Source organism: Pipistrellus hanaki (assembly GCF_964339955.1).
Source record: "Pipistrellus hanaki genome assembly, chromosome: 2".
NCBI lineage: Eukaryota > Metazoa > Chordata > Mammalia > Chiroptera > Vespertilionidae > Pipistrellus > Pipistrellus hanaki.
The window spans coordinates 177,799,579-177,811,627 of record NC_140504.1 but is presented as its reverse complement, the minus strand read 5'-3'; the positions used below and the strand labels follow the sequence as shown (position 1 = coordinate 177,811,627).

The following is a 12,049-nucleotide window of genomic DNA, read 5'->3' as shown; positions in this document are numbered from 1 at the left end:
GTCCCAGAAGGACATGGCAACTCCCCAGGAAGCTATGTGGCTGGAGATGAGGTGGGGAGGGACCAGCCCATGAGAAGGAAGGCAGAGGTCAGACAATGTCAAGGACAGACACAACACCCCCCAGCTCTGACTGGGAGCCGGGAGCCTGGGCTGTAGCCACCCCCACCTGCTCCTCACCAGGGTTTCCAGCCCGGGGCACAGCCAGCCCTGGGTGAAGAGGGCACAGCTGCCCTGCCCAGCACCCTCTGGTTCTAGGGAGGGAAGAGAAGCAGAAACACACCTCAAGGGGGCCCCGTTTTTCTAGAAACAGTTCTTTATTTAAAATTTAAAACCATATTACTTCATACAGCAAACTGTGCACTTGGATATATCACAGTGTCTTAAAAAGGAAAATAATCGGATTTGTTTGGAAATTTATTTACATCAGCCTAGAATGATTGGCAAGTAACACAGTTACTATGAAACCCAAATTGTTACAAAATGTTTACAAAAAACTATATTCATAGAAATTCTGCATGTCCACAAAGGGCATCCCCTGAATGGCCCAGAGACCAGTGTGTGGGAACCATGTGGTGTGGGAGCGGGGGCGTCCAGGCACTCCGGTCTGGGTGCTGGCACGGGCCAGGGGTCTCGCATGGTGCTGGCCGGGGGCTCAGGCCAGAGGCCGGGAACCCAAGTCCCCGTCATGGGGGGGGCCCAGCCAGGCAGAGATGGGGTGGGGGTTTGGAGCACAGTGACAGGACCCTCCTCGGGGGGCTGGTTCAGATGTGCTCTGTCCAGGACCCCGGGGCAGACCCAGAATTAAGTGCAGACCAGCCTGACCCACGGGGCCGAAGCAGAGGGCAGGCCGCTGGCCACGCGGAAGCTCACTCCAGATCTCTCTCGCCTGCATGCTCCAGAGATGCTCTGGCCGTGACAGGGCAGGACCACTAGCTAAGGAATCAGAATTGCCAAGAACAGACGGATGTGGGAGGGGCAGGGGTGGAGGTCTGCAGTTCTTCCCGGGGCTCTCTGCCAACTGCCCTGCTGGGGCGGTGCTGCAGGGGAGAGAAGGCAGACCGATGGCGTGGGCCCTGATGGGACAGGAAGTGCCTTGTTGGTTTCTCATTTTGTGCCCATGTCACCGTCCTGCTTGCACCTCCAGCTCTCCAGGCTCTCTCTGAAGGCTGGCCTCTGGGTCACATGGAGCTGGGAAGTCATCTGAGGTGGGACAAACTCCTAACTGGCATCATCGGGCCTACAGCTGCTTCCCTGCACCTGAGGCCTCGGAGCTTTGATCTGTAAAGTAGACACACTGCGGGGTGGTGTGAGAAAGCAGGGAACAGGGGCAGGTCAATAATGAGGGCATCGTGGGCATCATACTGGCATGCCGGCAATGCCCTTGGGCCATTCTCTTTAAAAAGTGCTTTCCCTGGCCACGAGCTGTGCCTGGTGTGTGGGTGAGACTCGGCGGCAGAGGCCTTCTGCGGATGTTCCAGGTGGAACCTGACACCTGCCTGTCAATGTGCAGACGGGCATCAGAGCAGGTCTGGGCAGCCCAGGACTGGCATGACATCGTTCCCACGTCACAGGCCCTGCTGTTCTGCTTCTGACAAATAAGTGCAGACCAGCCTGTCTCAGAGGGAGGCAAGGCTCCCTCTGCCATCCCTCCCAAGGGGACACCTGCTGTGCAAGGGTCCATCCGCCAGCCTCCAGGGTTCTCACTCTTCCTCAGGGTCTGCAGTTCTGGTGAATGCAGGGCTTGTCTCTCTTCTCCTCCTCTCACCCCCAGGCTCTCTGCATCCCTGGCCCAGGGCACCTCTGTCCCAGACTTCGCTGCTGTAGCCCCCATCTCTCACCTGGTCCCCACCCATACTGGCTGGGTTATGTACACTCTGTGTGCAGACGTGCAGGGAGGGGTGCATATACACATGGGCTACAGGTCATATATACACTGTGCATATATATATATATATACAGCAGATATATATATATATATATATATATATATATATATATATATATATATATATATATATCTTTACATTCATATATATATTGTACAGAACATTCACCTTCTACCAAAAACAGTTTTGTGACTTCACATATGGCCTCAGCTCTGAAACTTTAACTCCAGGGCAAAAGCAGGACTGGAGTGAAGGCTTGATTCAAAATGGCATGGGGGCAGAGGACAGGACCCTCCCACCATGCCTAGCGGCTGGGCCTATTCCAGATGTGTCCACCCTCCTTGGGAAACTGTTTCCAGATGTGCCTATTCTGGAGACCTGTCTACAAGACGGGGCTCATTTTCTGCATCTGTCTAGGGGGCTGGGCCAATCCCAGATGGTAAGTCCATACAGCTGTTTGACCAGAGCGAGGCCCTTCCCAGATGGTGCTCCACGCGGGACCATTCCAGATGTGGGCCAGAGTCTGGCCTGTTTCCAGATGTTTGTGCACATAGCTAGGGTGGCTCTGGGAGGGATCTGCTTCATACTGAGTGATGAGAAGCAGCTGCAGACCCACACATAGCACCCCCTTCTGACTGTCCTGGTCTGACTTCCACCCTCGGAGAGCTTAGAGAGGGGGAGTGACTTCTAGCCATTTGGAGTCTTCACCTAATAGTGCTAGAGACCTCTTCTTGTGCCCAGGAGGGAGCCAGCATGAGCCAGGTGGAGTCTAGGCTATGATAGGGGGAGGGAGGTGTCTGAGCTGTGTCCCAGCAGAGACCAGTGACAGGCCAGGGGGAGAGAGATAAGGAGGGCTTATTGTGTGTGTCCCCTCATTGCTGCCCTTCATTTGGCCACTTCGAGCAGGTTGAGAGGAGGCACTGGTGTGTGAGGTGGGAGATAGGGGTTCAGGGTGGGGCACTCTTCTGTTTAGGGCCAGCATGCGGGGCCAGACAGGGACAGTCTAGCTCCTGCTCAGGCAAGTCCCACCTTCTGCCCCATCTAAGTCAGCATTTACACTCCACACCTCTCCCAGCCCCCACCCCAGCGCCTCTGTGCATGCGCCCACATGCTCCCGCCATGGCTCAGCCCACCCCCACTGGCAGGCTGACCTAAACTTGAAATGCACAGGACCCCCCTTGCTGGGAACACCTCCTCCCACCCCACCCCTGCAGATGTCGTGGAACCTGGAGTCCTCAGGAGGCACAGCTCACACTTGGGCAGAAGTGGTTTCCATTGCACTTGGAACCCTCCCTGGGCTGGTCTTGAAGATGAACACAGGACATCAGCTAGAAGTTGAACATGAGCTACACATATGGACATAAGCTGGAATGTGGAGGAAGATCACGCAGCATGTCCCCCTGTTTCTGGAGCCCCCAAATCATTTCAGTATCTTGGGGGACTTCCCTCACTCAATAGGACCTCTGCTATCCACCATTCTTCACCTGTTTGATGGAAAGTCTTTCTACCCATGCCCTTCCTTTTCTTTCTCTCATCAGGGTCTGTCTATGTGCAGGGCCTCAGAAAAACGTGACATGTCCCTAGAGTGTTATACACAGAAGCATACACACGGGTGTGTGACATGAGCATGGATGTGGGCGTGTGCTAAGAAATTATACTGGATGAAGAAAGACAGTGGTTAATATTCACATTTGGTGAGAGCAAATGGGCAAATACTTTCATTAGAATCCTGTTACCTGGAAATTGCAAAAATATGTCATTTCCCCCTCAAATGGGGCACTCTATCTACAGCAAAGGAGTCACCGGCCACAAGCTTCTGAAGCGCTTTGCCCTGACTTGTGCCTATGCCTAGTCCTGCAAATCTTGTGACAAAAGATCTCTCCCCACAACAGAAGTGCCAACAGACCCTGGTTCTCTGCCTTCCTGATTGTCCATTTCTGCTCCTGCAGTGAGCTGTAACATGTGTGTGCTTGAACACACATGTGAGCACACAAGCACACACTCACAAACTCCAGTTCCTCATGGCTTCTCACACATGACATGCATGAACCTTGCTGCACGTCTGTCTGGTTCTGTCCTCTCTCCGCTCTCTGCTGCACACACGAGCCCACACACACCAGTGCACACATGCTCACATGTGGACCCTTTGATGACATGGCTTCTCCTTTAAAACATATTTGGCAATGCTGCAGGTTTTATTCTGTCCTCTACCTTCTGCCATTGGTGCACAAATGCACATGCACACACACACACACACACACACAATTGTTCATATATATACTCACCAGCACCCCATTATGACATGGCTTCTCCTGTTTTTACATGTATGGAGCTCTGCTACTTGTCCAGAGTTGTCTCCTTCATTTTCAATTCATACACATGACACGTGTGTGTGATGTGCGCACGCACACACACACACACACACACATGCATAACACACACACACACACACACACACACACACACGGCAGAACCCAAAGGATTCCCTATTATTGCATGCTCTGGACTGTATATGTCCAAATCTGTCCTTCTCCTCCAACCACCCAAATTCACACATACAAAGACACAGATACACATATATGCACACTCTTGCACCCAGGAGCTCACGACAGCATGGCTTTTCCTATTGTTATGTGTGTCGGCTACACTGCATGTCCGGCCTCTTCTCCTACCTCCCATGCACACAGCCTGTTGGAGCAGCTCTGATTCGTAGGAGGGGCGGTACTTGTCATATGAGCCCACTGTGATCTCCTGCTTTGGAAGCTAGAGACTACCCTTCCCCCAGCTGAGAAGGTTCTTGAGACCTACATGTAGCTCTTCCCTAACCAGGCTCCTCAAGCAGAAACAGAAGAGAGGTGGGAGGGAGTGGCTGATGCCTCTGGGTCCCTGTCCAGATTCAGTCCTCGTCCCCTGCTGGAAGACTGCCCTCTGCCCTTGGCAGTGGGAAGCCCTACTGGCCCTATCAGGTTCTTTTTAAGGACACTTGGCTCCTAAACCTTCCATGTCTCATTCTTTCCCCAGACGCCTAAAATCACAGACCTCTAGAACATCCATTGCAGCTGGCTGGAACCTACAGGCCATCTGGTCTACCCCTCACTGGCACCCCGCCTGCTACTACTTCTCTGCCGAATCCCCAAGCCCTACAAGGTCCTAGCTGCTCTGGACAAGGGACTAGGCTCCAGGGTGACCTTGTGTCTCTGTTTGGGGTCTTTGGTTAATTCTCCAGGAGGCGGCTTCTATCTTCCCACCGTTGGGGCTTCTACCAACCATGATATCCTGCCCCCCAAAACTTCATTTTCTGGGGGGTATAAATGGCAAGACCAGGAGGCTGGGAGTTCTTTAGGGCCCTTCTAGAGTTCCCATCTACCCCAAAGTTAGCCTGTGCATGGGACCTGGGCCCCTCTTGTGAGGAAGGTGACTCCACTTTCACTTTGATCTAGGCTACTCTTTTAGGGCCAACCGGTGCAAGGGGAGCTGCTGATGAGTGGATAGCAGACATCCCAAGTTCCGTCAGGCCATCAGGGTCTAAAAAACAGCGTGGTTACCAGCAAAATAAGATCTCATGATGCGAAGGCCTATGGGATTTCCATGGAACCCACTGTTCCTCTGGGCCTCAAATATGGGCCGAGTCTCTGGGTGTCCTTTGTGAGAGTTTCAGGGAGTTGTCTCTCTGCCCTCCAGAAAGTGGAGAAGAGTTTGCTTCGACTGTTCCCCCACTCTCTTACAGAAGTGTGGCCATTGGACATTGATTGTAGAATTCAAAATGGCAGCCTTTCCCATACCCCAAACTCCTCTTTTTCTCTTTTCCCCTATGGGGCTCTTTGCCTTCAACTCTGCCCAAACAGGGGCTCCCATGGTTGGTGCCAAATCCGGGAGTTCAGAAGCCTGTGAGAAGCCTCTGCTCAGACATGTGGATGGCCGTCCTCTGTCTTTAGCTCTCACTGTCCCACTGTCAGCCAAACGGGAACACCCCTGCCATGACCAGGGTGTGTGTCTCTGGTCTTGTAGTCAAGCCCCAGGAGGCCTGGGCTGATGGGGAAGGAGTGGCAATAAAAGAGCTATTGCCTATTTTCTCTGGCCCCTCAGGGCCGTGGCAGAAACTTCTGACTGTGGAGGAAGGTGGAGGCGCAGGTGGGCGTGGCCTGGCAGAGGCCTGTGCTTCCTTTGGCCTTGGCTGTCTCGGCTGGCAGCTTTCGAAACCCACAGAAGAAACAAGAGGAGATGAAGCTCAAGCAGCTGGCCTGGGGGCCTGCCGGTTTCCCGGTAGGTGAGGGCAGAGGGCTCCTGGCCCAACAGGCAGGCAGCAGTTCCGGCCCCCAAGCCCGGTGTGAAGACAGGGATATTCCTTCCAGCCTCCTTTGCTCTCCTCCACCCTGCCCTCCGGCCTGCGGTCCCCACCCTACCGGTGCTCAGGGGAACACGGGGGCCAGTGATGTGCTGCAGGTCATGCTGTCCTTGCCCGGAAGCCGGCGGTCATTGAACGTGTGCATGTTGATGACGGCGTCGGTCTTGACCATCATGGGGGGCGGCGGCTTGTGCTTGACCCGACGTTGGCAGGTGAGGGCGAAGCGGATCTCGTCGGCCACGGTGCTGCAGAAGGAACGCTGCGGTGGGAGTGAGGCGGAAAGAGCAGATGGGTGAGGCCTGGCCCAGCGATTCAGCCAACTCCTGCCCCTCCTCCCGAGCCTGTGCTAAGGCCACTCGGTCTCTGTCACCCCTTCACCCCACTCACTCTCTGCCCCCCTGCAAGAGGACCAGTTTGTGTAGCAGCCTACAGAGCGTTATGTTCTTGTTTGGAGATTAAGCCCTACCCGGTTTGGCTCAGTGGATTGAGCATTGGCCTGCAGACTGAAGGGTCCCAGGATTGATTCCAGTCAAGGCCATATGCCTGGGTTGGGGGCTCAATCCCTCCTGGGGGCATGAGGAGGCAGCTTCTTCCTCATCATTGCTTCTTCCTCATCATTGATGTTTCTATCTTTCTCTCCCTTTCCCTTCCTCTCTGAAATCAATAAAAATGTAATTTTAAAAAGAAAGAAAAAAAAAGATAGTAGGACAGGTAGTATCATCTTATCCCCATTTTACAGATGAGCACACTGAGGCTCTGACTGGCATATACTTTAAGTTTGAGGAGTTGACATATCTGACTTTTCTTTACACTAGATTCTGAGAGCAGGAACCAGTCAGCTCCGCCTCATCGACTTCCCCCCCTCCCCTGGGTCTGCTCACCCCCAACCCCCCACATGAGCCCAGCCCCCGCACTCGTCCTGACTCAGAGTCAGGATTTAAGAAAGACCTGAATGTGTGAAGGGCTTCAACTAAGGGGAGCGAGGCTCCTGCAGGGCAATTGAGTGGCAGTGGCCTCCTCCTGCCTAGGTCACTGTGAGTACCGAAAGCAACAGCAAAAGTGCAGCATTGCCTGTATGTATATGATGGCAGAGGTTGTCCTGCAGCTGGACTGGAAGGCAGTGGGGACCACTGATGCCCAGTGAGGCCAGGAATCAGTACCGGACAGCTGTACAAGGCTGTTTGTGCAGGGGAACGGGACCTGGCTTTGAATTCTGGCTCTGCCTCTTACCAGCTGTGGGACCTCCCCCATGAAACACTGACATCACCCTCACCTCCCTCTCTCTATTCTGAAAGTAGTTATTGAGCCCCTACTGTGTGCCAGGCACCATTCTAGGTGTTAGGCACACAGCAGGGAAAATGACAGGTAAGGTTCCAGTCCTTGGGGAGCTTATGGTCTAATGATGGACGAGAAATAGATAACAAACCTGTAAGCAAATAATTTCAGTGATAACTGTTGTTAAGAATAAAGCAGTGGAATGGGACAGAGAGGGTTTGGGAGTAGCCACAGGTGAGAAGGCACCTTGAGAGGTGACATTTGAGCTGAAACCGAAGGAGCAGAGGATGCCGAGAAGACGGCACTCCGGGGGGAGGTCATTTCAGTGCTGGGGCAGCATGTGCAAAGGCCCGTGGCTGAAGCGTGTCAGGCACATTAAGGACTCAAAAGGAGGCCGATGTGTGTGTGCAGCAGAGAAGAGGGGTGGGGTGGGCGGGAGGAAGTCAGGGGGGTGGGCCAGGGCCAGATCCTGGAGGCTTTTTGGTGGAATTTGGAGCTCATTCCAATTATAATGAAAATTCCTAAAGAGTTTTTTTTTTTAATGCAATTTTTTTCTAGCCATTCCTGATTATTGGACATTTAGTTTTCTTCCTTCCTTCCTTCCTTCCTTCCTTCCTTCCTTCCTTCCTTCCTTCCTTCCTTCCTTCCCTCTTTTTCTTTATAAAATAATTAACACTTCAATGAACATTTTTGTAAACATAACCACACGTATCCTTGGCCACTTCTATGGGTGCAATGCTGACGCAGGCTCACTGGTTACAGAGGATGCTATCTCATTTTGGACAGATGTGAAAGCTGCCTGTTTTTAAGGGTCCCCTGTACACACGACTTAACAACCGTCTCTTCCCACACTGGCCCGGCGTCGCTTTGAGCTTCGTGGAGAGCGGTGCCCCCCGATCCCCCCCCCCCCCCCCCGCCAACACACACACACACAGCCGCCTTCCCCACTCAGGTGCTCCCCGAAACCACGCCGCACACTTTCTTAAGACGCCAATGCCAGGCCTACCACAGACCAATTAAAGCGGAGTCTCCGAGAGCGAGGCCAGGGCATTAGCACTTAAAACACTCTCTTCCTGTGATTCCAATTTGCTCCCGGGACCCAGAGCCACGCTTGAATTAATCAGACAGGTTGAGTCTAGGTTCTCCCATTTGAACGCTTGGGCCGAACCTCCCTCTTCACCCTTTTCTCTTTTAAACTTTTGATTATGGAAATTTCCAAATACATGCAGAAGGAGAGAGAACAGGATAATGAGCCCCGGTGTCACCGTCACCCAGCTCCCATAATTACCCAGCAGGGTTTTATGCAGGGCAACGGCCTGGTCTGAATGAAGTTTTAAATGGCGCCGGCTGCTGTGGATGGAGCGTGGGTGGCAGGGAGGAGGTGTGGAGGCAGGAAGGCCAGGCCGGAGGCTGGGGCGTGGTCTGGCTGGAGAGGACAGGGCTTGGGCTGGCGTGAACGACAGGGACGGGAGGTCTGCTGAGTCGGAGCAGAGGTGGGCCTGGCCGGCTTCCTGCTGGGTGGGATGCAGGGTGGACTATGATTAAGGTGACCAGACATCCCGCTTTTGGCGGGACAGTCCCAATTTTTAACAATTTGTCCCGCGTCCTGCGGCGTTTTTAAAAAAGTCCCAATTTTTGGAAAGAATCTTAAAAAAGTCCCAATCTTCTGGATGCCCAGGGCGCTGGTTTCCTTGTTCTCCTCCTCAGAACAGCTCATAGAAGGGGCACCCAATGGCCAGAGTTTGTCTTTCTATATGGCACCTTTCTATATGGAATCTTTCCAAAAATCGGGACTTTTTAAAAAATGCCACGGGATGCGGGACAAATTGTTAAAAATTGGGACTGTCCCGCCAAATCGGGACGTCTGCACCTTAGCTATGATGGGAATGGGGTCAGATACTACCTTGGGCCTGGCGCGCAGGAGGTGTGAGCACAGCATCAGCCCTGTCCCCTGTCTGTCTCCCTCCCTCCTTCCCTCCCTCCCTTTCCGGTGCAGGTGTGGGGTGCAGGTGCTTGGGGCTCACCTGCTCTCGCTCTGCTGTCTTGCGGAGCTTGTACACGAACTCGCCCACGGCCACGAGCACGGACAGAACCAGCCCGGCGGCCAGGACGATGAAGATGCCCCCGATCTTCTGGATGCCCAGGGCGCTGGCCTCCTTGTTCTCCTCCTCGGGGCAGCCACTGCCCCGCCACCACTTCTCCTTCATGATGTGCAGCTTGTCCTCCTCCTGCAGCTGCAGGATGGCGATGGTGATCTTGTCCCGGTACGGGGAGCCTTGGTGGGAAGTGGAGACGTGTGTCAGCGGTGCTCGGGCCACCTCTTGCGCCCCTGGTGGGTGTCAGCCACCATACCCAGCCCTCTTGGTCAGCTCATAGAAGGGGCACCCAATGGCCAGAGTCTGTCTTTCCATATGGCACCTGGCTGGGAGGAAGGGTCCTTACTTGGGGTGGGGGGTGTCTTGCTTATGAATCACTGTGTCTGGGCTGCCTCAATCTCTGGGCTGAGGAAATGCCATCTCGCCAGGCTCAGTGGGAGGAGCTGGGAGTGGGATCAGGAGACTGTGTGTGGGAGCGGATGCGAGGGCCTCACCCAGGCCCGACCCCTGAACCCTGATCCCTGACCCCCACATGCAGCCCCCCGCTCACCCATGGGCGTGCCGATGCCATAGCCCTTGGAGTCGATGAGGCCCCCGATCTGGGTGAGGTTGCAGTTCCGCTGGGTGACGTACTCGATGGTGGTGGACTCCATGAGCAGCGCGTAGTCGGCGGTCAGCGTCCTCTGGATGCCCTCCTCGTTGTTCTTCACCAGCGCTGAGGGCTTGCTGCTCATGAAGGCCCACATCTTCTCGAAGGTGGAGATCTTGGATTTCTGGGCCGTAGGGGAGGGGGATGCACACTGTTACTGAGCACAGTTACTGGGGACCTTGCCCAGCAGCGCTCAGGGCATGGAGCGCTGTCCACAGCCCTCAGAGTGAGGGGGTGCCACCCACTGCTCAGATGTGGACATGGAGGGCCCGGAGGGCACTCCCCAAACTCACCGTCAGGAAGTGGTAAAGCCAAGAACCAGACACAGGCCCCCCGTCTGGAAACCCTTGGCTCTTTTCCATGGCAAACGTGTTTTTCACAGTGACTTTTAAAAAACTGACTTTCTTCCTCTAATATTTACTGAGAGATTCCATCTGCAGGTCCTGTCCTAAGGGCTTCACTACATTTATTCACTGAGTAGTCACAGCAATCCCAGGAGGCAGGTATGTTGGCTCCATTTTACAGATAGGGAAACTGAGGCATGACTAAGTAACTTTCCTGAGGTCACTCAGATACTAAGTGGCGATCCAGACCCCCTGACTCCAGAGTCCATGCTCCTAACCTCTTACTTCTGCAACTCTTGCCTCCAGAAACTACCGTGAGGGCAGAGAGGGAGAGGTGGATGCCGATGGGGGCAAAGCTCGGTAGGTTTTGCCCCCACCCCCCACTTCAACCACAGCGGGCCTCTCTTGTGTGCTGTGTCTCAGGGGAAGATTTTGTCCAGGGTGAGGCCTTCTGTTGGTTGCACTTCATCTCAGGGAGAGAGAAGCAGGGGGAGAACAGCAGAATGGGGAGCAGAGTGGGAGCCCTCAGAACAGGTGTCTGCAGGCCCTCTGCCCCATGTCCCCAGAATGCCTTGTGCTGGATGCTGCTGCCTAGATAGAACCAGCATCTCTAGGCCCAGGCCTGGTGGGCGGGCTGCTGCGCGTGCGCTGCCTGGCTGGGGAGGGTCAGAGGGCACTGGGGCCAGGAGAGGGGGCTGACACCGCATGTTCCCCGCTCCTGGGGAGACTGGGCAGACCGGGTGCATGAACTTCATGAGACTTCCTGGGAACTGAGTGCCGGCCAGCTGCCTGCTCTGAGCAGGGATCGGCCCTGCCCCCACTAAACCCAGGGGAGCAGGTGGCTCTGCAGGCCCCATTGTACCCAGCAGTTTCCAAGTCTGGCTGCGCCTGTCTGTGATGTCAGCTTGTCCGACTGGCACCCGGCCCAGCTCTGGTGTGCGTGATGGCATGGGTGTACTCAGACAGGCTGGCGTGGTGCTGGGGCTGGGCAGGAGATGGAGAAGAAACTTCCAGGAGCCGGGGCAGTGGGGGTGGGGAGAGGTGGGGTGCTCCCTAGCTCCATAAGGACTGTCCCCTCTAATAGTGGCACCTGGAGATGCAGGCTTGCCAGGAGGAGGAGAGGCCTCTGAAGTAGCAGGGGGGAACCCACTTGGAGTTCCACCTGAGCCCAGATACTGTCAAGTGCCAGTGATAGCTTCTGGGCACAGGGTCTGGGGACACCTTCACAGACAAGCAGCCCCTCCTCACCTGCAAGTTTATCTGCCCCCAAAGCCAAAGGCCTGGAAGGGCTCAGATGCCTGGAGCTTAAATGGTTCCACCAGAGCTACAAGCTGGCTGCTCCCAGCTCCTCCCGGGCCTCAGCCTGTTCTATTTTCAGCTCTTCCTGCTCTCAGCTACTCTACCTCCATAGTTACTCTCTTACTTTTGCAACTCTTGCCTCCAGACCTTCTGTG

The 12,049-nt window shown here is 54.6% G+C and overlaps 1 protein-coding gene across 2 annotated transcripts in view; it reads right to left on the bottom strand.

The window, feature by feature from the left end:
* Positions 1 to 301: 301 nt before the first annotated feature.
* Positions 302 to 12,049, bottom strand: part of GRIK3 (glutamate ionotropic receptor kainate type subunit 3) — a 196,355-nt gene continuing 184,607 nt past the window's right edge. For both annotated transcript variants that reach the window (XM_084872609.1, XM_084872610.1), the window contains exons 14-16: positions 10,153 to 10,375; positions 9,531 to 9,781; positions 302 to 6,490 (exon numbers count right to left, since the gene is read on the bottom strand). In XM_084872609.1, the coding sequence (XP_084728735.1) occupies positions 6,296 to 6,490; positions 9,531 to 9,781; positions 10,153 to 10,375 (669 nt within the window). In that variant the 3' untranslated portion in view covers positions 302 to 6,295. The remainder of the gene's footprint in view (positions 6,491 to 9,530; positions 9,782 to 10,152; positions 10,376 to 12,049) is intronic.